A 24,047-nucleotide genomic window follows, 5' to 3' on the forward strand; every position below is an offset into this window, starting at 1 on the left:
CTCACAGTTCTGGAGGCTGTAAGTCTATTTGGGTTCTCGTCTCAGCTTGTAGATGATGACTTTCCTGTTAGGCCTCTCCTTGGTACTCACTTGCAGGGAGAAAGTGAGCTCTCTGAGTCTCTTCTTAAAAAGACACAGTCCTGCTGAATCAGTGCCCCCCACCCCAGGACCTCGTGGAACCACAATCACTTCCTTAGTGGCCCATCTCCAATCAATCAGTCACAGGGGTTAGGGCTCCAGTCTAAGAACTGAGGGGCAGAAACATCCAGGCCACCCTGCCTTCCTCCAGCTCATTTTGGGGTTACTTTGCTTTTCTTTTTAAATATTCTGTGGTGGAAGGTTGGGTGATTGACTGAAATCATTTTCTTCTTTGATGCAGGCATTAACAATGATGACTTTCCCATTAGTTTTGCCCATTTGTAGTCTAAAGAAAAAAAAAATTAAAAACCAAGAAGGAAGGTATCTTTTATTTGCCCACATATTTACCATTTGGGGAGCTCCTCATTCCTTTGTGTATCGTTTTTCATCAGGTAACATTTTCTTTTGGCTTGAGGAGTTTCCTTTAATACACCTTGTCGTATCAGTCTGCCAGCAATAAATTCTCTCAGGTTTTTTCTTTTTCTTTTTCTTTTCTTTCTTTTTTTTTTTTTTTGGTCTAAAAATGTCTTTCTCTTCATCTTTGAAGAATACATTTGCTGAATATAGAATTTTAGGTTGAATTTCTTTTCCTTTTATCAATTTAAAGAGTTTCATTGTCTTCTAGATTGTAGTGTTTTTGATGAGAAATCAGTGGTAATTCTTATTTTTGTCTTTTTTTTCTCTGCCTAATTGAAAGAGTTCCTCTTTGCTGCTAGTTTTCAGCAATTTGATTATATTTCTCAGTATTCTTTTCTTTGTATTTCTTTTGTTTTGTGTTTAGGTTCACTGAGCATCTAGGATCTCTGACTTTATTGTTTTCATCAAATTTGGAAAAACCTTGACCATTATCTCTTCAAAATGTTTTTGCTATGGCAGCAAAGTCTGGGCCCCACTTGTATGTATGCTAGATGACTGAATATGGTTCCGCAGTTCATTAGGGCTCTTCCACCCCACGCCCCTCTTTCGTTTCTCTTTCTTTGAGTGATTTTGTTTGAGCAGTCATTATTGCTTCACGTTCAAGGGGCTGATCCTTTTCTTATACTGTGTCACACCTGCTATCAAGTCCATTGTGGCAGCCAGATTCCAGGACCCCACAGTGTCATCTGACTCCTGGTGTTCAACCCCTGGTATAATCTCAGCCTGCTAACTGTGGGCACATTGGTGACTTACTTCTAGCCATTAGGACACATCAAAGAAAACAAGATGTCACTTCGATAATTAGATTACAAAAAACTGTGACTTCTATCTTGCTAGCAAGCTCTGTGGTATTTTTGGCTAGCACACTTGGATAAACAAGCTGCTATTTTGGAGAGGTCCGTGTAACAGGGTAGTGGAGGTGGCCTGTGGCTATTAGCCATCTAAGAACAAAGTCCTGGCCCAACATCTGGTAAGGAACCAAATTCTTACAACAAAGAAGAAAGCTCAGAAGCAGGTCCTCCTCATTTGGGCCTTTGGATGAGACCTCGACTCTAGCTGACACCTTGATTCCAGCTTCGTGAAAGGCCCTGGTGAAGAAGCTGCTGCTGAGCCCTGCCTGGATTCTGATGTTCAAAAACTGAGATAAGGCATGTGAATTCTTTCAGGCTGCTCTGTGTGTGGTGATTGGTTATATATCAATAGATAACAGATTTTATTGTTTTCCAGCTCTGAAATTTTTTTTTTATTGGTTGTTCACAACATTACAAAGCTCTTGACATATCATATTTCATACATTAGATTGAAGTGGGTTATGAACTCCCAATTTTACCCCAAATGCAGATTGCAGAATCACGTCGGTTACACATCCACAATTTTACATAATGCCCTATTAGTAATTGTTGTATTCTGAAATTCTAATTGGCCCTTACCGCACTTCTCACTTTGTTCATCTATTTCCTCTAAATAATTGAGCGTATTTATAGATTATATACTGAGGATATTTATATTGGCTGCTTTAAAGTCCTTGTCTTTGAATTTCATTTCTGTATTATTTAGGCTCCATTTCTACTGACTGATTTTTCTCCTGTATATAGGTCATATTTTCATGTTTCTTTCATGTTTAATAACTTTTTATTGAGTGCTGAGCATTGTGAATAATATATTGTTGAATGTGGATTTTGTTATTTTACTTTAAAGGATGTTGAATTCTGTCTTGTCAGGCACCTTCCTTTCTGCAGACCGGCTTGCTCATTTTGAGGGTTGCTGGGGTGTTCTGACAGGGTGGGTCTAAAGCAGTTTTCACTCCAGGGAGAGTTTAGCCCTGTGATTGAGGGCTGATCCTTCTGGAGTCTCTACTAAGTACCCAGGTGTTTATTAACATCTCTTCCCATGGGCTAGTCTAAACTCGAACATCTCTCAGTTCTGTGTGAGCTCTGAGAATTAGCTCCAGGGTTGTTCTTGACCAACCCTGTGGAGTTCCACCTAAGGCTTGTGCAGCTTAGTATCTAGCCACGGACTCCGGGTCCCGCTTTCTCTGCTTATCTCTCCTCCTGATCCTCTGGCAGTCTGCCCTGCCTGACCCCATTCCCCACCTCCTCAGCTCCCTGCCCTGCCTGCCCACCCATGCCCACACTGCTGCATGGAAAGTGCCTCTGGCTGGAAAGCCAGCAGTGCCTGTCCCTGCTTGGGTCTCGCAGTCCTGCGCTGCCTGTTGCCCAGCCTCTGGCCAGTTGCTCCATGGATCCTGTCAAGTGCTCCTGCTGCTTTGGGCGGGACTGCCTGTTCACTAGGGTTCCTGGACCACAGGTCTCTGGGCACTTGGGAGTTGCACAAGAGGGATGGGATTCGCAGGTGGCTCCCTCCTTGGGTTCTTAAGCTTGCTGCAGAGTCTCAGCTGACTCCTGGTCTGCAGGGAGGGGCAGGGGAACCCGCATCAGAAGTGCTCGCCAGCTGCATCTGCCTCTGAGATCCCAGATCTTAATTAGCAGCTCTCATGACAACTGGTCCATGTGCCTTCCCCGCAAACGACTTGTCTGCTCATGACCAGAATGCACCAGCAAGCCCTGCGGTCTACCATGGAGCTATGTGTTCCGCAGGGCGCAGGAGATCTGTCACATGTAGTAGTGAGACTTCTGAATGACACGTTGGTCCGATGGTGGGTCTGAATATTTGAATTGGGGTGGTCTCAGGAAGTCCTGTGTGTTGCAGGCATCTGGCTAAGGGCCCTCTGTCCCCTGATAGAGGCCCAACCCCTTGGGGGTCTCCCATCTGGCGACATGCAGACAATCACCCAGGAAGCTCCTGAAGAGTACAGAAGCCTGCCCCACCCAGACCTCCCGAGAGAGCCGGGCACCCTGCTGCGACACCAGCACAGCCAGGACCCGTCCTCTCCCATCTTACCAAGCCGAAGAACTCACAGACGTGAAAGTTAAGAGTGCGCCGAAATGCCAGTGCCCCTGAGCCACCCACAGGCGGTCCCAGGGGACGGGAGGGTGAGTGTGCTCAGAGAGGCCAGACTGAGCTCTCTGGGCCACTCCAGAGGCAGGGCGCTCTGGGCCACCTGCTGCTCCCCCCCCCCCCCCGCCCCGCCGCCCCCCGCCCTTCCACTCCACAGATGAGAAAACCATCACCCAGGGGCGCAGCTAGCAGCTCGGTGCCACCTGGCCGGGTGGAGGCCCCATGAGAACTTCCCACTCCCCCCACCAGAGCACTGGGACGATCCTGCCAGAGGCTTCTAGTGACCCTTGGAGCCAAATCCAAACGCTGTGTCTCAGCTGAGCCCTGTGCCCCTGGTACCTGGCCTCCAGCCACACCTCACGCCACCCTCCCTGTGCACCACTCTCCAGGCCCAGTTCCTCCTGTCAGTGCCCAGCTCAGGTGCTCCTGGCCTTCGGGTGACATGCTGTGCCGTCCCTTGGGAGCCCGCCTGCTCTTCTTTGCCAGGACCCTTCCCTTCAAGTCAGAGGCCGCATGTCCCTGCCTCCTCTAGACCTACTGGGCCTCTAAGCCGTGCCGGCGCCTGGGCCTGAGCCCAGGTGTTGGGTGCTACCCTCAGCCTCCTCCCAGGCTCCCAGGGGCCTGCTGCTTACCTCTATCCTGTCTGTCCCCCACAAAGTCCACCACAAAGTCCCTGAGTTGGGGTTCCAGGGAGAGAACATGTCTGGTGTGTGTGTCACTGAATCTCCAGTGCCTGGCAAAGCCCTGACAGAGTGGCCTCGTGATCATGTCTCTTGAATGACAGACAGAGGAATTAAAGCACTGGTCATCAACCGAGCAGTGATGGAAATCTTAGTCTCGAATCTCCTGAGTGTTAGGAGGGCAAAGCTTCAGGGTCACGGGCATTGCGTGGGTGAACCCCACGGGGGCGCACCCAGCCAGGAGCCCACAGTCCCCGGTGTGCACTGGTTACCACCTGTCAGACAGCCTCGTACGAGGCCAGGCCCAGGCTGCCCACAGCAGGAGCCAGCTCATGCGCCCTGCTCGGTGTCCCCCTCGGGCAGGCCTGTTCTCCTGCCCTGCTGCTGGATCTGCCAGAGCCATGCGGAAGTCTGGATTTGCCAGTTTCCCCATGGAAACAGCTGGGAGCAGGGCTCCTCCAGCCATGGGCAGAGGCTTTCATGTTTAAGCTGGAAGCAGGAGCCAAGCGCCATCGGGAGAAGAGCTCAATTTTCCTACATCATGCTGTTCTCCTGGGTGCCCTTCAAACCTCTAACCAAACCATCAAGCAGGACCTGCCCTTTCCACTGCGGTGCATCCTGAGTTTCTGATTATAAGTCAGAGCCTGACTAGGGGCTGGGAGAAGATTACAGTGGAGTCTAAATCACGGCGTGCTTAAGAGCAGTCGAGGCCTCCAGCCTCCTTGCCCGTTGACTGCAGTCCCAGCAGATGACACAGGCCACATTCACAGCAGTAGTTGGCAACAAGAAAGTAAAAATTAAAAATTAGAGGAAAAAGGCAAAGCCTATTTTAATATATATTTTATTTAGCCAATATGTTTAAAGTATTATTTCAACATGTAATAAAAATATTCATGGGTTAGTTATTATTTTTTCTAACATTAAGTTTTGGTAACAGGAGTGTGAATTCTACACTTACAACATGCCACAATTGTGCTCGGTAGCAGCATTTGGTTCCTGGCTACTGGTTTGGGGGGCACAGGAAAAGCCCAGCAGCTAACCGTGACCCTTGAGTCAGGGACACTGCACACCTCACCACGCAGCCTGCCTGAGAAAAGCCAGAAAAGAGGCCTGGGAGACCCTGCCTCCTTCCTTGAAGCCCCCTCCCCAGCCCGGAGGTACCGGAGTCAGCATTGGAAGGGGGCCTGCAGCTCTGGGCTACTGGATTAATTCACTCGTATTTATTTGACTTTTTATAAACAAAAGGTGAATGTGAGACATTCCATTCATCATGAGGAAAGGGCAGCTCTCCTAAGGGGATCCGTCTGACGCTCTTTCTGTAAATAAATAACAAGGTGACTGCAGGAAAGGAAAACCAGGCTGAACTGAAATCTGGGATTCTTTCCCCCTTTTCCATCCATAAGCCAAAATATTGCTAAGGCTTTTTATAAACAAAGATAATGAGTTGTATAATTTATGTAAATTAACTAATGCTGCTGCATTTTCTAGAAGTAACATAAACTGCATTATTTATTTGATGTGCTTTTTGGAGTAAAAAATAATTATAATTGGATATTATACCTAACAGGTTTCTCCCATTGTTTTCTTATTAGTGCTTGTGGTTTGGAATATCAAGCACAGAACCGCTGAGTGTGCGACACCAGGGTGGCCTTCATTTTACACGCTTGAAAATGAGGATGATCTTTTTAAAAGACAGGGGTCTGAGCAGGGCCCTTCCCCACACCTTCTGCACCCGAGGGACACTGCATGTGCAGGCATGATGGACAGGGCCCAGCTGGCAGGCGTGGTCCTGGTGTGGGGCCCAGGTGGCAGGCAGCTGTGGGACATACTGCCATCATTTTTACTCCATCTTCTTGTCCTCACCACTCAAGGCAGGATCTGTGGCACAGCAGCGCTGGCCTTGCAGGTGATTGCTGTAAAGGGTGCCCTGGGCCCCACTCACCAACCAAGTCTGAGCCCTCAGGGGACTTGTCTGCAGGGGGGTGCTCAGCTCACCTACGCCATCTGCAGCGAAGGCCCAGTCCTTCCGGGACCCTCCTGGAAGACAGCTAGAGCTGCGGCGGAAGGGTGCCAGGCTGGGTCCCCAGCTCCTCTGCTCCTGGCTCCCAGCATCAACCCACAGTTCCCCTCGCCTCTCAATCCAGAAATGAGCAAGGCATAATCACACACTGAAATTCTTAATATTACCATATTAGCAGCATTAAAAATGCAAGGAAGGATAATTAAGCAAAATAAATTAAACAAGGATCTTGAAATACATAGTCTTGGAAACACTTCGGCTGCCTAAATGCTCACTGACATCTGTTGGCCTCCGTCACGCTCGCTCCCCTTCCTCACAGCCGAAGCACGGAATGCACTCAAACATCAGATGCAAATAAATTCTGATTCACAACCTTGTTTATGCAGCAAAAGATGGCCCTGGTGTGGAAGAAGGAACTCCACCGAAAACCCATCCATCTCTGGAGGAAAATCTTGTTGGGGAACAGAGGTGGGGCTGGGCCTCTGCTGCCCGGACCCTCCACCCAAAGGAATGAGGCTCATTCAGTCCACACCAGGGATAAGGAGAAAACAAACACAAACATCTCAAACCAAAAAGGAATGGAGGGTAATTTACTGAATTTATTTCATCTCATCTCCCTTAATCATGTAAAAACAAAACCCAAAAATGTTCTACATTCTGGTTTGTGTCCAACACAATGTGCAAACTAATTGAGTGTAAAAAGCGTGGCTCTGCATTATATCAGTTAAAGTAAGTGTAACAATTGCTCTTCCTACCCCCGAGCTCTGTTTCATTTCTGTTTTTGTTATAATTCAGTCCATTCACAATATGTCATTGCAAACACTATTTGCAAAAGAAAGTATAAAAAACAGATTCTTTATTTCTTAGTGCATTTATTTTCATTTCCCTTCTCAGCCTCTCCACATTTATACCATGCTTCCATCTGGAGGGCTTAAAAAAAGTTATAGACGAAGTTGCTATACATAATGAAGCGCCCGCTCATCTGGTATTTAGCCTGAGAATTTTATTGCCAGGTGTTGTGAAAGGGGAAAAAAAAATACGGCCAAAATCCTGTGTTGCCTCTCATTTCCAAACATTTCATATTGTGTCTGAAAGTATTCATTAATTTGAGAGAGAAGATGCTTCAATTCGGTTACTTAATCGCCTTCCAGGAAAAGGCAAATGGGACCAGCCCCGAGGTGGAACGAGGCTGCTGGCACCGGCACCAAGTGACACAGACCTCTGCTCCACCCTCCCAGGGCACCGCAGCTCAGGTGTGTCCCCTCCAGATGTGCCAGAGCTGCAGGTGAGCCCTACTGTGTGAGGTGCTGGGGAGACAGGAGAGCAGGAGGCAAGCGGCAGGGAGATGAACAGGTGCTGCCCTCCACTCGAAGGGGAGGAGAAACGGAGGGATTTGATGAGAACAGAACCCAGGGCGGAGAGGCAGCCCTGCTGGCTGCAAAGAGACCTAGGGAGCCTCATTATGCCCACCTTTAGGGGGAGGCTGTAATTTCAGACTCTTTCAACTATTTCACAGCAATTAAAGAATTAAAGGTCAGCAGCGAAACTCGCTTCCTTGTGGACTGATTAGCGTGTGGAAAGTCAAGCAGATTCTGCTGGTAAGAAATAACCGCCGAAGAGCTCAGGGCATGCTCTTTGGGGAAATTTCACTGACACGGTGTTAGACTGAAGGCTGGGCCCAATTCTGCGTATTAAAGCACGTGACAAGATGGGGGCAGGCAGGCACAGTATCGGCCAGACCACTGCACCGTGGAGAAGGCCTGGGTAGCTTGTGGGTGCAAGGAATCCTGGGGAAGGGGGCGGGGTGTGGGAGTCCCCAGCTCTGCTTCCCGCCATGTCCTGTGGGAAAGACTGTAGCCCGCACTGTCCGCCTACAGCTTGGGAAAGAGAAGGAAGTCGTGGAGTACTTGGAAGCCCAAACTGTCCAGGTGAACACCTTTGAAATGTCACTGTGAGGCATGCCTCACGGCACCTGCCACTGAATGTCCCCCTGGGAGTGTTGTCTGTCCTCAGGTGCTGGGCTGCACGGCCACAGAGCCACAAGGCACTGTCCACTTCCACCTGGCTCATGGGATCTGTGAACAAGAGTGGGCCCAGAGCCCGGGAAGCCAAGCGTCCGACCTGCCATCCTCAGCCCTTACCCACTTGAAGAGCTCCGCTGCCCTTGGCCTCAGTGAGCATTGGTTCAGGGCAATCCTGCCCCAGGAACTGGCTGCACTTCCACTGGGTGCTGAGATCTAACACTCACTCACAGTGAGCCAAGAAGTTAAGTTTTGTATGACATTTTAACAAAAGGGCCAGGGTGAATACACTACCCTGGTTTGAATGAGCACCTCCAGTGTGAAGACAGAGACCTCAGCAGAGCTTTTCAGCATGGGGGATGGGGAGCATGGAGATTGAAGAACTATGAATGCAACATACCAAGGAAGGCGTGAAGAGGTCATCCACGAGTGAGGACGTGAGCAGCCAGAGGGAGGGGAGGCCCACGCCAGTCACTGTGGGATTTCTGCTTGCAGAGGTGCAGCATGAAGGCTCTGCACAGAGAAGGGACTGTCCACATGAGCCTTCCCTTCAGGGGGCTCCTCCAGAGGCCTGTCCCCAATCTAATAACAATCCACGTCCTCCGTCTGAAATGGCAAGCCCAATCTTTGGGTTCCTTCTCACACTACAGACGTATGAATCATTAAACTGCAAACCAACAGAGGTTCAGTTTATCACACACCATCTAGAATATTTAGTAAAATGAGTTCTAAATAATCAATTCGTGAAGAGTCAACATTTCTTATGCTTTTGTAATAAATGTCTGCCTCTTGCATCCATCAAAAAGCTGTACGTAAATCGTGGCGGCAGGGATGAAAGGGAGCCCCTGCAGTTCCTCGTACTGTCATGTAAGCACTTAACCATGGACAAATAACATCTGCACCTCCCACAGTCACGATCCGAGGGGACTGAGCCACGTCCAAGTGGCTGGGCTCCTTTCAGCACTTCAAGCCTAGAGAGCAGGCAGGTCACCTTTCCTCTTCAGTGACATCCTAGTCCTTCAAGCGCCCCCAGCCCTGGGTCTCATGAGACCACACGCTGTTGGCTCAACTGCCCACTGGACAGAGTGCATCACGGAGGCTGGCCGGGTGCTTCCATGATGCCCTGTGGCAGCGCCCCCGCTTCCAGGAGAGACAGGACATTTCCAACTCCCACCCCAACCGCTCTTTGCAAAAGACTTTCTCAGACTGAGGACAACTTGGAGTGAAGCCAATAAGTCTATGCCATGTGGACATTTTGCCACTAAAAATAAAGGAAAAGAAGAAACCCCTCCCAGGTATATTGTGAATAAAAGAATCAACTCAGTGGAAATACGAGCTGAGCATGAGCGGCACAACAGCGTCCCACTGTGAACCTGAGTGCTAGGACACTCTGGTGCCAGACTGAGATCCTTCCTGTGGAAGGCCCTGATGACGCCCCACAAGCCCTCCCAGCTCCCAAAGCACCCCTCCTTCCAGAAACTGCTGCCATAACCTAAAACAGGGATGAGCAAACTACTTCCCTGGTCCAAATGTGGCCCACAGCCTGCCTTTGTAAATAAAGTTTTATTGGAACACAGCCACATCCATTCCTTGACTCTCTTCAGTGGCTGCTTTCATATCACAATGGCAGAACTGAGTTGTTGCAACAGACCATCCAGTCACCAGTCAGAAATACCTACTGTTTGGCCCTTTACAGAAAAAGTCTATTTATTCAAAATTCATCCATTCATTCAAAAATATTTAATGAGCACCAAATGTCTACCAAGTACCACACCAAGCACTAGTCTCGGCAGTGAAGGGACAGTCAGGGTCCTATCCAGAGCAGCTAAGAGTTCACAGACAGGGCTATTTCCCTGGACAACAGAAGGTCGGGGGACTGTCCAGTCATTTCTAGTTGGTGTGTTCTGCTTTTGGGAACCTGCTATTCTCCATCCACCATGGCTAAAGGCAGAATGAGGAATGACAGGCTCAAGCCATATAACCAGGGATTAAGCCATATAATCAGGAATTAAATACTAACCTTTAAATTTTTCCTTTAGCTGTTTTTCATAAAATAAGATAAACAAAATTTAGCCTGGAAGGTGGTTAGACACCCCCTGCCCCCAGGCGGGACCCTACCAGTGGCAAGAGGATGACATGAGTCAGTACTTCCAAACGCAGGCACGCATGGGCCTGCCTAATTCAAAGAGCAGTCTGGCAGGGACCCAGACGAGGGGCATGCTGCGGTCCAACAGGCCCCTGGGAGAAGCTGATCCTGCTGTCCTTGGTGCGCCGAGGAGCACCATGGCCGCTGTCTTTCTGTGCCATCTGGGGTGTTGCAGGAGCGGGACACCAGCCTTACATACAGGAAGCAGGGCGTTCCCTGAGGCACGCAGCCTTCCCTGAGCGGGAATTAAGAAATGTGAAGAGGAGACGGAAGGTCCTTTTGCCCATCCAAGCTCAAGGAGCAAGAGGTGTTCCTTCATGAAATCCTCGCTGTCTACAACAGTTCTACCCTGGCATCAGGGGAGGGCAGACATGGAAGCTCACTGCCAGAAACCCAAGCCACCCAGAGCAAAAAACCTGAGACCGAGGCACTGGCTCCCAAAGCAGCCTGGCCAGAGCACTGTGGCTTGCTGTCCCCTCTTTAATTTGCTCAGCCACATTCTCTGCTCCACTCCCATGGGTAGCCAAAGCTCTTATCTGCTCCTCTACCTCCATGGGGGGGGGGGGGCAGTGTGGGAACCACCCAGATTGAGTGATGTGGCCTAATTAGCTTGCACACCCTTCCCCTTCCCTCTGCTGGTGACTAACCCATGTCAACTCAAGTGCATCCAGTGTTGACTCCCCTGGAGCCAGTCCGGAGATTTGTATCAAAGCAGCGTAGGTGCCTCACAGGCACAAGCCACAGTGGCAGGTGGCAGGAGGGAATTTCCCTAGCAATACAGGGGACTGAAAGATAGAGAAGATCGATATTTTACGACTCAGTCAAGCGAAGGCCAGAGACATTCTTTACCCAGCACAAACAACCCCATCTGGTCATTCACCAAGGGGAAGAGCATATATCATGGTTTTAAAATGCACACCTGCTCTGGCTGAGGCCAGAAATGCACGTGGGGTGCCGATAGTGCCCCTACCCAAGCCTGCTGCAGGTCGGGGTCCAGCAGAGTGGCCTGGGCCAGTCTGACCATGGCTTTCAAGGACCTAAGTCATCACTGAACATGATGACATTTCCATCTGGGCCCTTGGGGGCCAGACTGCGATGATGGCCAGGGCCGCTAGGGTGACTGAGCCCAAGTGCAGCCCTTGGCCAGGCATGCCTGGCTCCACCTCGGCCAGGGGGCTCTGGCTCACTCAGGCTCTCAAGTCCAGTTTAAAAAGGATGTTACAAAACATGTCCCCATTGTCGTCTACCAGGGACAGGAGGAAGGCGGAGTCCTGCCTCCTTCAGGGTCCCTGGCACGTCTTCCTTACAAGCTCCTCTCCCAGCACGGCTGGCAGGAGCTACACTCCACCCAGGCCTGTGCTTGGGTCCCGTGCCTTGGTATTTGAGAGGCAAATGTGAGACGGACTCATTTTTCAGAGGGAGCAAAAGGGCCCCACCCTGGCAGCACATGGGCCCACTGACAGTGGCCCGAGTCCTCCCTGACACTGAGATAAGCCTGTGCACTCCTCAGGTCTTCCTGAGACCAGCACCAGAGCACACAAGTCTCTGCCTGCAGGACTCAAGGGAGACTGCTCTCGTGGTCAGAGGGTCGTCAGGTAGAGTTGTTCAGACAAACAGGGGCACTCTTCAGGGCAGGATTGTCCCAAGTACAGCATGGTACATATTTACACTAAGCAATCTTCACTGCTTATCTGAAATTGTCACTTAACAGGGCATCTTGTAGCCTGTCCCTCTTCTCTCTCCCCCACCCCCGTCCCCCTCCCCGTTACCCTTCCCCACCCCCATCCCCTTCACCCCACCCCCGCAGACACACAGCACACCTGTGCTCCTCCACGGGGAGGAAGTACACACAATCACTGTCACAGCAAGCCTGACCTGGAAGCGTGACCCCTGCAGCTTCAGGACAGTGGAACAGGAAGTTCTTGCCAGAAGCCAGCAGCTCTGTCACCCCAGCAAAGCTCACGTGGGAATATAAAAGTCCCCAAAGGACTTGTATCAAATCACAGCTAAGGGTGGCAGTGAGTTATGCAGGATGTCCAGGGTTAGGGACCAGCTCCTGAGGACGAAAGTGCACAGCCAGGGGCTGCTGGGTCTCATCGCAGTCCCTGGATAGAATGCGGACGGGCGCGGCACGAGCAGATGTCTTACCGGTTGTCATCCATGCTGGCACTTCAGGGTTGCCCTCCCGCATGGCGTGGGCTCACTCTTTACTGGAAGAGACCTTAGGAGCGATGGGATTCAAGGCTGTTTTGCCTTCTGAGTGGGGATGTGAATGACTTAATTCATGGGCACATTTAGAACCTGAGGGATAACTCACTGCCTTAATTTTCTAATTAAAATATCTCTAAATGTTTGAAAATATAGAACTTTTAAGATGAGGCTAGCCCACCTGATCCGGGTACTGTCAGTGCTGAGTGGGACAATGGACATAAAAGGACATGCAAGACAGGTGTCGGTGAAGTCCGTACTCAGTGCCATCCTCGATGCTGCTGTCACCTGGCTGTTGCGAGCCAAGAGGGGCCTTGAGAGGGTGCCACTGGCCGGCCATGCTGCCTCCAAGTGCCTGTGTTGGAGGCTAAGCCCAGTGGGATGGCTGGGGAGGTGGGACCTTTAGGTGATGGGCTCATGAGGTCACCTGGGATTAGTGTCCTTATGAAGAAGCCGCAGAGGCTGTGTCATCCCCCCCCCTCCCCCGCTGCGCTGTGTTCCTCTGAAGCACATTCTCAGACTGTCAGCCCCTCCCACCCCCAGGGCTGTGAGAAGAATGTGTGTTGTGGACCCCGGTGACACAGGCAAACTACAAGAGCACCTTCCCACCAGGCCTGGTGAACAGCATGGAATGTGACCAGAAAGGGACACTTTGTCACCTAGAAACACGGCTAGCTTAATTCCATTTATTAGCTAAAATTTTAATTATATGAATGGGTGGGGACATGTCACCAGGGATGCTCAGTAATTAAAAGTTAGAGGAAAGATTATAGGTTTGAACTCCTGATTGAATCCCACCAAAGCACATCCAGGTAACAGGAAATTTTTAACTTGTTAGCATATTAGCAGAAAGCTACACAAAAATTAAGATGACCAAAAGCCAGCGGAGACATGGGGGATGCTCCGAGGGTCCACTGGACAGATGGGCTCCTCCACTGGAGACATCAGAAGACAAGGACACCTAACCACCACACTCAAGTCAGGCAGGAGAAGACCTGGGCCCGGGCCCAGGCCCAGGTGAGCAGCCAGTAGAAGTAAGGTGCGGCGTAGGTGAGGTGCAGGCCAGGTGGTGACCATGGGGCTCTTGGAGGTTACGCAGACCTCACTGCTCAGAGCAAGGCTCTGGGTCCCAGAGCAGAGCCTGCCCTCAGGGAGGGGGAAGAGCAAGGCTCTGGGACACTCTAACACCTTCTTTAGTGAGCTGTCATTTTAACAATTGCCAAGTTCCCATAGGTTTTCAGGGTGACACTGTCTTATTTTCCTCTATTCAGCCCACTCTGCGCAGCTTACCCAGTACCTCCACACTGGATCCAGACTTTCTCAACCTGGAAGATACCAACCAAATATTCAACCTGTCTACTGCACGGACGCACTGAGGTCCCGTCAGAGCGAGCTCTTTCATCACAAGGTGCAGAAGCAGAACTACCCTCATCTAGGGGAGGAAACAGCTGCCTTGGCTGGAGGAAATCGGAACAGGACCCTGGAAGAGCCGGAAGTCACGAGGTTAAGGCACCTGGACCTCGACATGGGGAGAAACACTGAGGCTCACGGTGAGCCCCAGGGACACAAGGGAGACAAACCAGCCACGGACAGATACCTAGTCCTTTGCAAAAAGTAAAAATGGTATCTCCACGTGAAAAGCACATCGGCATGCAGGCCCTGGCCCCGTGAGCCTCTGCACTCAGTCGTTTCATCATCTACCTCCTCCTTATCTGTTCACTGCTGTTTACCAAACTTGATTTGGGCACTATACATGTTTGTGGCTGGCTATTTAAAACATTTCCCATCAGCTGCAAGCAAGATGCCTATTTATCTTATGGCTGCAAGCAGAGCTGAAATGATCTGGCATCGCCACGAGGCGGACAGTTATTTCATGCCCTGTTAATTCCTAATGCAGTAACTACAATATCATTCCTACTTTTAAAAAGAGGTGCTTTTTTTGTTGTTAATATGTGGCCTAAGTGCCCAAATAAAGAACACCATCCTAATGAGCCCGAGTCCCCAAACCTAACCTTGCTACCCTGCTGCTGCACTAATGCCGGACGTCCAGCGAGGAGGCAGTCGGAGGAGAGAAAGAAGCAAACCCTCCTTCATTTTAGGCTGCACAGACAGGTCAGCAAGACTCAACTTTCTCTTCACGTCTGAGAGTTAGTCAGAATGATGGGCTGGCGTTTCCACCCAAAGATGGTCCTGGCCAGGGCGTTCCTTCCATGGCAGAACTGGCCGGGTGGAAGAAGGTAGGTCTTGGTCAGGCTCCAACAGCATCAATCCCAGGACCACCCACAGGCCCCAAAGGAAGGCTGCCCGCAGCTAGGCACACCTGGAGAGCAGAGCAGAGAAGACCCCAACCCAGGAGGCAGATATCTAACCGGCAGAGGGCTGGGAGGAACACTGACACTCACTATTCTGGCCACCTGTGGCTTAAAGTCACATGAGCTATTCCTCATAGACTGTCATTGCCCACTGATATCTCCCATCTCTGCCCTGTCACCTGGATGGCTCCTGCCGTGTCCCTCCTCTGTGTCTGTCATGTCTTCAGGCCAAGCCTGCCTCGGGTGCCCCCCTATGGACTTCACAGGTGCCTCCCAGCACAGCCTCCGAACCCTGAATTCAAGGGCACACTGGGCTTTCTGTCTCCCCATGAGATCGGGGACCCTGTACTCTCCGTCCCTATCACAATCTGGTGGGTAGAAGGACTCCAGGAACCGGCTGATGAATGGAGGGTTTGTGCCAAATAAATGTGGGCCGACTGGGCCTGAAAATCAACCCATATCACCCAGGTGCCGGAAGCCTCTGGTCTAAGGGCAGAGCATGAGCTTCAGAGCCAGGCGGACCCAGGGCCAGTCCCAGCTCTGCCACTGACTTGTGGCATAATGTGGTGGAGAGAAGCCCTCTCTGAGTCTCAATCTCTTCATCTATAAAATGGTATAATAATATGTACTTTGCATGGACTTTTTACAAGGATGGATGAGATGGTATGCCTTGTACACGGCCTGTGACTGTCCCTGTGTAAGCCCATGCCCATGACTGTCCCCAAGGGTGGTGGCTCCTGTCTGTTATGGGGACCCAGTAGGAGTGGGGAGCCAAGAGCTGTCTGGCTTCTGAGATACCCTTGCACTCTGAGGAGGGAGGGGTAAACACCAGACAGGGCAGTGGGGCCAGCATCTGGGCCAGAAAAAAGTACAGGGAGCCTGGAAGGGACTTCCCGTGATCAGCCTCCCCCCAGCTGACCTCACCCGGCACAGACACCTGCCGTGCTGGTCCCCAAGTGCTTCAGAGAGGCTCTTTGCTCTCAGGGGGCCTGCCTACCTCCACTGTCCCTCCCCTGGGTGGCTCCAGGTGGACAGGCAGGGATCTGCAGGGAGCGAGGCCCACTTCAGACCTGCTAAGATTTCATCTCATGAAGCTGTCGTCGCAGCCACTTTCTGTCCTCCCTGCCAACCTTTGTCATCCTGGAACCTTATCGAGCTAGCTTCTCCTTGGCGCAGTAATCATGGCCCGAACAGCTCGTCAGCTTCAAACGCGCTGCCCCCATCCTGTGCCTGACGGAGAAAATCAATGTGGAGCCGGCCTCTGAGAACAAAGGAAGCTGACGCGGAGCCCAGGCAGGGCTGGAGGTCCTCCTGGCCTGGGGGAAGGCTTAGGCGGTGATGTGGCAAATGGCAGATCTAAATATCTTCATCACGCCCCTGAACTGAGGGAACTCTGTGGGTGGTAGGCACCCCAGCTCCAGACCCTAGGCCAGACCTTCTGCCCCCTCCAGCCGAAGGCAGGGGGAGGCATCTCTGCCTGATGATGGAGTACTGGTTAGTACTAGTTACTGCCTGATTGAATCCACTGAGGGAGGAAATGGGGTCCCAACTGGGAGGGACCCTCCTCCTGTGAGGCGCAAAGCCCCTGTCTCTCCCCGTTGTAATTTCTCAGATGGAAAATGCTGCCCGCTGGGCTCTGCGACTCTGGACAGAGGAGAGCTACTCAGGAGCACTGCCGGTCAAGGCTGATCACCTGGAAGTCCTTCTCCAGGGATGTTTGAAGAGCCACACCCACCTACAGCATTCACTGCAGAACCTCCCACTAGCAAAAGAGGGTGCCCATCCCCCACTAATAACTGAGAAAAACTCAGATTCACATTGGACAGGGTACCATCTTTCATCCATTAGTGTGAAAGAGGGTGAGGGGGAAATAGTCTTTCCCTGTGCCGGTGGGCATGTAATTAGTACAGCCACTTAGGAGCAATTTGGCTCTCTCCAGCAAAACAGAAAACCCCCGTACCTCACAACCCAGCAAACCCTGAACCCAGCTACGTGTGTGCACCAGAGACATGCGCATGAGTGTCTATGGAGCGTTGCGTGGATATTGAAGATCTGGGAGGCATTTAAAAGCCCACTAGAGGGGACAGCTCAAGGATTCACCCTTTTCGATGCCACAGAGCCATTAAACAGGATGAAAGGGCCGCAGCTCAGCCCACACTCTCTAGGGAAAGGTGAGTGACACAGTGTCATGTGAGCGACACAGATGCAGGCCCTCCATCCACTCCAGGAGCTCACTGCCCTCCCGCCTCTCCAGAAGCATCTCTGGTCACTGCAGCCCACCCCAGACTCCCAGGACACTGATCCTAGAATCTCTGCACTTATCAGCACTATGAGTGGCCTTTGTGTACAGACATGGCTGTGTCCTTGAACTGACCATGAGGACAGAGATCAGGGCTTCTGATTTTTCCACAGACAATACACAGTCTTGCCAAAGTAGGTGCATGGTGGGTATTTGTTTGTGGCCCAGTGAGACAATTCCCTGAGCTTGGAGGAAAGGCAGCCTCACAACATGTGGCCATAGGTGGCCTGGAGACAAAGCTCCTGTGTCACTTCCAAGGCCTCTCCCGAACCCACGGCCTGCATGGCCACTGCTGGTTCCCTTCCTCCACATTGTGCGGGGCACGCTGCAGTCCGCGAGTGTGAGACCACAAATAACTCCAAACGTAAATATGGCCTAAAAATAGCCATAAATCACTGTGATTCCATCCAGTGACAATTCTAATTTATAACACTAGGGTGGAAAATGAACACTGTGGCTTTTTCCCTGGGTTGCCAAGGAGGAGGTCCACCTGCTGTTACTTACACCTAGAAGCTCCTGATTTACGTATTACTAAAGATGAAATATGCAGAGGCCTCAGGGCACAGGGCTGTTCGCCTGGTTTTGTGTGGATTCTGCAGGTCTGTGGGTCCCCACGTGAGCAGACCCTCCCTCCTGGGCCCTACCCCCACTTTCCCTCACTTTCTACCTGCTCTTCCATGGTGGGAGATCCAGGTCCTCCCTGAAGACCAAATCCCCCTCCCTCTTCCCCCTGCAACAATGGCTAATATCTGTGTACGGTCACCAGTCACAGTCCTAGAGGAGGGTCTGGAGAGCATGTTTGGGTAATCTGCATTTTAATGTTCCATGCAGTCAATTAAATCATGCTGTGCAGACACCAAGCACAGGAGAGTTAGAGAGCTGGGATTGCTCGGATTGGGACTTCTCTTTGTTCATCCTCATAAAGCATTGTTACTGGGTGTAAAAAAAACCGTATACACATAAAACAAAAGTCATCTCTCTGGGGAGAGGGTAATAAAAGCCATTTGATGCTATTTTTAGCAGTCATCAAAGCACATGATTAACACAGAAAAAAAGCATAATGACAAAGTGCATCACAAAAACCACCAGTGTGGATGGGTGACCCATGGGACCAAGAGTCCTTGCTACCTCACCAGGGTGGCATGCTAGAGACTCAACACTCCAACAGACAGGACGCCTATCTTCTGCATTTGAAGATAGTTTGAAATACCGGGTAGATCACAAATCAGCTTCTCAGCTCCTGGCCACGGGCAGCACTTGCACAGCCCTGGGGAAGTCTCTTGGCAGGACAGGCAAGAAATGCAGAGAAGCGGGTGCTGGCTGACTGGCAGGCCCACACCCTCTCCCTCCACTGCTGGCACACCTGGCTTGGGCCCTCAAGTGCCCAACATCAGGAGTGAGGGGATTCCTCCAGGGCCGCCCACGGCTGAGAACCAGAACAACAGCAAGAAACTCAGGCTGCATCCAGGGGCCGAACCCAAGTTGCCCAAGAGGCCCAGACATTTCTGCGATGCCATCTCCACCACAGCCCAGCAAGAATCACACGCACTTGTGATCCCATCTAATGATCTTTAACCTCTACCAGATGAAACACCCAGAGGGAGACAGAAGGTGTGTCGGTAGAGGGGTGCAAAGCCCTGCTCTGGGGGAAGGGGTGCCTCAAGAGGGAGGTTCCGTGGGCTGCTTCCCCTCTTCCCTGACACCTGCAAACTCCCAGCGCACCCAGAGGCTCCTCTGTGGTAATACCATATGCCATTCTGCAGGTACCTTGCAGACCCCCATCTACACACCAGTGACCCCCTAGAGAGAGGAGGGCTCCAGTCACACCACGACTCACTGAAAACTTGAATGGAAGCAGAGAAACAAAAGCAAACCCCAGGGTCTTGGCAAACCAAGATTCTTTCAACAGAGGTGGCTGGCATCAAATCACTCTCAGCAATTCCATTCTCCAACGTAGCCCGGAAATGACATTTGGGGACAGTAGAGCCTTTCTGCTCTTTACCTCCACTCCCTGGACCTTGAGTTTCATGTGGTCCTCTCGGGTCGTTTTCCCATCCTTCCTCTTTTTCCAGCAATACCCATCTTTCCTGTACTTGACTTTCTTCCTGTTGTAGAGTATCATTGAGCCATTCTGTGGTCTGCAAACAACAAATGGTTAAGTTACCAAGAGAACCAAGTAGAAGGCAAATTTATGAAGAAAGATATTGTAGACCAGTAAAAGTCTCTACAGAAAAGCAATATTCCACATTTGCTGGAACATAATTTTTCACCTTTTATTGTAGCTCCCTGGATTAACTGTGTTTTATGGCCAGCCAAAATTTGCTTGTGGATTTGGTACCTAATGAATTAAATGTGTCAATGATAGGCTTAAAAAATCCCCTTAGTAATATCCACAAACTAATCAGGATGTACGATGTGGGGGCCTGGGCTGTGCACTGAAAAGGAGGCAACCGAAGGGAGAGAGCAGGGAGAGCCGGGGTGTCGTGCAGCCTGCAATATCTTATCTCCTATAGAAGGATTTCTACACATCTTTTAATCCATCACCCAGCATTAGGAAATAAATAAGTTTAACGCAGGCGCTAGATGACTATGTTAAGAAGGGACCAATGGCAGAGCAAGTTGCTGAGGCCAAGCTCTTGACTCATTGCCTGCATGTAGATTACTGCGAGATACGGGCTAGCGGCCCAGGCTTCCTTCCTGAGCAAGCCAAGGCCCTGATTCGTTCCCACTGGGGCTTCAGCTGTCAGTAATGCCAGGTGAACTCACCTACACAGCCCATGGCCACAGTATCTTGGGAAAATAGTTGTCCCCTTGCTAAACGCTAAGAGTACGGTGGCCATTCTGTGACCTTTAAAAAGAACAAACCAAAGGAACCTTGAATTTTCTAAAAAAGAAAGCCTGAGCTGGCTGCAGAGGGCAGAGGATTATTATGTGCATCTCTGCAGCTGCAGCGGCCACGTATTGGGGTGGCAAACTCTAAGGCCCTTGGCAGCTGAGGGCCAGTGCTGTGGAAAGCCACTTCCAGAACAGGTGGAAGCAGGTGCGCACAGATCCAGCCTTGGGGCCAGCACACCCCCGCTGCAGGGCCAGCTCTGTGGCACCCTGAGCCTGAACGCCAGCCCTGGAATGCCGCACGGTTCTGCACACTGGCCAGCATTCCATCTCGCTCTCAGCAGGAAGAGAGCTCTTGTCACAAATAAGGCAAATGAAGTGGCTTAGTCGATGGCACTGGCTTATGTGTCTCTGACACAGCCAGAGGTGAGGGTGAACACGCCAGCCATGCCCCTGAGCAGGGCAAGCACCTGCAGCCTCTTGCTTCCCTCCCTCCTCTGAACAACGACCATTTCACTGGCTATCAGTGGCTTCCCGCCACCCAGCCTGGCAGTGGGATGACTAAACAGCAATTCCGAGGAGGTCACAGACCTGAGCAGCGACTCCCTGCACTCCATCCTCCCCCACAGGGTGCAACTGGCTTGTGTCCCTGTGCTTCCCGCCCTAAGCCCAAACCGACTAAAAATCAGGAGGCAGTGCCACGGGCCTGTCACACAGGCCTGTCACAATGCCGTGACCTGACGGAATCTGTCTGCACTTATGAGTCTGCATGGAAAACAGTACCATTCACTTCCATCTTGATGGAAGGGGGCTCCTCTTCAGCCTGCTCTAGGCACACTGCAAGCCCCTGTCCCCTGAAAAGACCCTCAAAAGGCCCCCAAAGTCCAACTACTATGCTTAAGGCCACGAAACTAGTAGCACCTCAGGAAAAAGCTAAGGAAAGTGTTGGCTTCAACAGACGAAGCATGTGCCTTGTCCCCTCAAAGGAGGAGTGACAGCACCCATGGCAGAGTCCTGTAGGTCCCCCATCAGGAAGACCTACTGCTGTAGGAAACCCCACCCAGCCTCTGGGGACCAAGACCAGACGAGATGTGCTCCAGGCCTGCAGCTCCACTCCTGTCCCCTGCGCTCCTCAGGCTCAGGCTGCCTCAGGTTGTCCTGAGGTGTGAACGAGGCGGGCTGGGCCACAGGGGCTGTCCCGCAGCTGGAACCTTGGTAGCTACTCAGGCCAACTGTCCCCAAATTGTAATGGCCCACAGAGGGGGACTCCCCAGAACACTACCAGGTACACAGGTGAAGTCACAACTGCACCCTGCCTGGAGACCCATCTTCTTCTGGACACCCCCTCTTTGGCCTCGGAGAATGGCCTGTCATCTGACCCTGTGAGAGGGACAATCCCACAGGGAATGTGTCTGGCTAAACAGCCCTGCTCAACGGACTTGTCATTTTAACCTGCAATGACGAGCACCCCGACAGGGTAGCCGCCCTTCCGGTGCTGTTAGAATTGCCCCTGCTCTGCGTGGCGGAAGGGCCCCTCCTTAGCGCCGGGTCCTGAGACAGAAACAGACGGGCTGTGGAGGGCCCAAATGCCCTGTGAGGCTGCAGAAGGCCTCACAGGGAGCCAGAGCAGGCCAGAAGGGGCCGAGGGAGGAAGGAAGAGGGGAGGGCAGCTCTGGGAGGAATGAGGCAGGCTAGGCCACAGGGGCCATCCTGAGGTCACACCTCAGGACAACCTGAGGCAGCCTGAGCCTGAGGAGCGCAGGGGACAGGAGTGGAGCTGCAGGCAGGGAGCAGGGCAGGGCTGTGTGGAGGCGGACTGGAGTTCTGCCACCTGATAATACCACCCTTTCTGGGTACGGCCACTGACTGCAGCGCCCCAGGCGGGTCTGTGTCTGCCTGCACCTGTATCTCTGGGTGTTTCTTCACTGCACGCCAACCCCAGGAGCAGGCATATATTCCCAGCCTGTAAGCAGCTTGGCACAGGTCCGCTCCCCCTCGCCATGGCTGCTCTGGAGGCTCTAATGGCCTCTGGGGACACTGGCTGGCGGTGGTGTGTACCCTCCTTTCCTCTTCACTCCCTCAGTCCCCAAGTTGTAAACGACCTACTGGTGTTTTCTTGGGTCACCTTCGATAAACCTCTTGCCCACAAAGCCTCATCTCCAGGTGTCCTTCTGGGAGAAGCTGTGCCAAGGCTACAGCATGGCGCAGAGCAGAGGGACATCGAGGGGAAATGCAACAGCAGGAACCCTGTCCTAACGGGGCTGCTCGCCAGGTGACCTTTTATCCTACAGACAGCTGGCTCACGAAGCCAGCAGCTCTCAGGACAATGGGCTGGAAGACCACAGGGTCAGCAGAGCCTACCATAAACCCTAATGGTGAAGACACAGGCCCAAAACAAAGACAGGCGCTGCTGGTGACAGGTTAGATATGCAGGGGGACGATGGCTACGCCTATTTACTATAGAGAGAAAGAAAATCAAGCACCCAGGCATAAATTTAACAGGAAACTCCCAAAACCTAGAGAGAAAAGCTATAAAAATATTTTAAAAGACAAAAAAGCAGGTTTTGATAACAAGTCTCAGTTGGAAAGTGTTAAGGTTATAAAATCTAAATCTTCCTAAAGATAACTTATAAATGTGATATGATGTAATAACAATGAGAATCCCATCAGGATTTTTTTTTTCTGTATCTAGAACATTTTATTATAAAGTGTATTTGGAAGGAAGAAACACCAAGAATAGCCAGATAAACCCAATGAAGACAACCCTACCAGCTCTTAAAATATATTGTAAAACCTCTATATTTAAAAAAACTCTTGGCTTGACCCATAAATAGATAGGTCAACAGAATGGAAAAGAAAAATCCAAAAATATCCCCAATTACACATACAAATTGAATATGCATAATAAACAAGGTAGCTCAAGGCAGTGGGGGAAGGGGATCAGCTTTCCACTGAGTGGCATGAGGGTCACTGGATAGGAACACGGGAAAGTGCATTGGACTATCCCTTCGCCACACAGCAGCAGCAAGTCCAATTGGACCAGAGGTTTCCATGGAACAAATAAAGTCATGCATACTCTAGGAGAAAATAACTGTAGGTGAATTCTGCCATCACCTGAAAAGAGAAAACTTTCCTGACCGTAATTCAAAATTCAGCAACCCTATGTGAAAGACAGATACATCAGATTACATAAAAATAAAACTGCTAGGCTGTTTCCAGAGGGGCTGCACCATTTCGCTCCTGGGAAATGTGTGAGGCTCTGATTGCTCCTCAGCCTCTCCTACACTGGCTCTGCCTGCCTTCTGGATGGCAGCCACCTAGTGGGAGTGGGATGGTTTGCATTTCCCCTAATGACTAATGGTGTTGAGCATCTTTTCATGTCCTTATTAGCCTTTCATATAATTTCTTTGGTGAAATGTCTATTTGAATCTTCTGCGCATCTTTAATTGAGTTACTTATCTTCTCACTTTTGAGTTGTCTGAGTGCAAGTGCTTTATCAGATATGTGACTTGAAATGCCTTCCCCGAGGCCATGATCTCTTTTCTCTTTCTTAGTGGTTTCTTTGAAAAAGCAAGAGGTTTTCATTCTAGTAAAGTTCATGCTAACATGTTTTCTTCTTTGTAAGTGTCTTTAGTGTCCTAAGAATCCCCCTAAGAATGTTTTATCTAACCCAAGGTCACAAAAATCTTCCTACATTTTCTTCTAGGAGTTTTATATTTCTAGCTCTTACCTTTAGGTCTCTGATCCCTTTGCATTCATCTTTGTGTGTGGCATGATGTCAAGGTCTAAGCTGATGTTTGCTGTGTGGATATCCAATTGTCTCAGTACCATTTGTTAAAAACAAAGGAAAATAAAATCCTATTCTTTTCCCCACCCACCCTCCATTGAGTTGTTTAGGTATTTTTGCTGCAAATAAATTGGCAATAATCATAAGGCATTATTTCTGGACTTTGTATACTGTCCTATTGTCCAATATCACATCTTGATTGCCATAGCTTTAAAGCAAGCGTTAGAAT

The 24,047-nt window shown here is 50.7% G+C and overlaps 1 protein-coding gene across 2 annotated transcripts in view; it reads right to left on the reverse strand.

Annotated features, from left to right (window-relative positions):
• Nucleotides 1–24,047, reverse strand: part of CAMTA1 (calmodulin binding transcription activator 1) — a 693,838-nt gene that overhangs the window by 367,703 nt on the left and 302,088 nt on the right. For both annotated transcript variants that reach the window (XM_081306647.1, XM_081306646.1), the window contains one exon: nucleotides 19,202–19,337. In XM_081306647.1, coding sequence (XP_081162773.1) covers nucleotides 19,202–19,321 — 120 coding nt within the window. In that variant the 5' untranslated portion in view covers nucleotides 19,322–19,337. The remainder of the gene's footprint in view (nucleotides 1–19,201; nucleotides 19,338–24,047) is intronic.

This window comes from Spermophilus citellus, assembly GCF_964194105.1.
Source record: "Spermophilus citellus genome assembly, chromosome: 9".
Classification (NCBI taxonomy): Eukaryota; Metazoa; Chordata; class Mammalia; order Rodentia; family Sciuridae; genus Spermophilus; species Spermophilus citellus.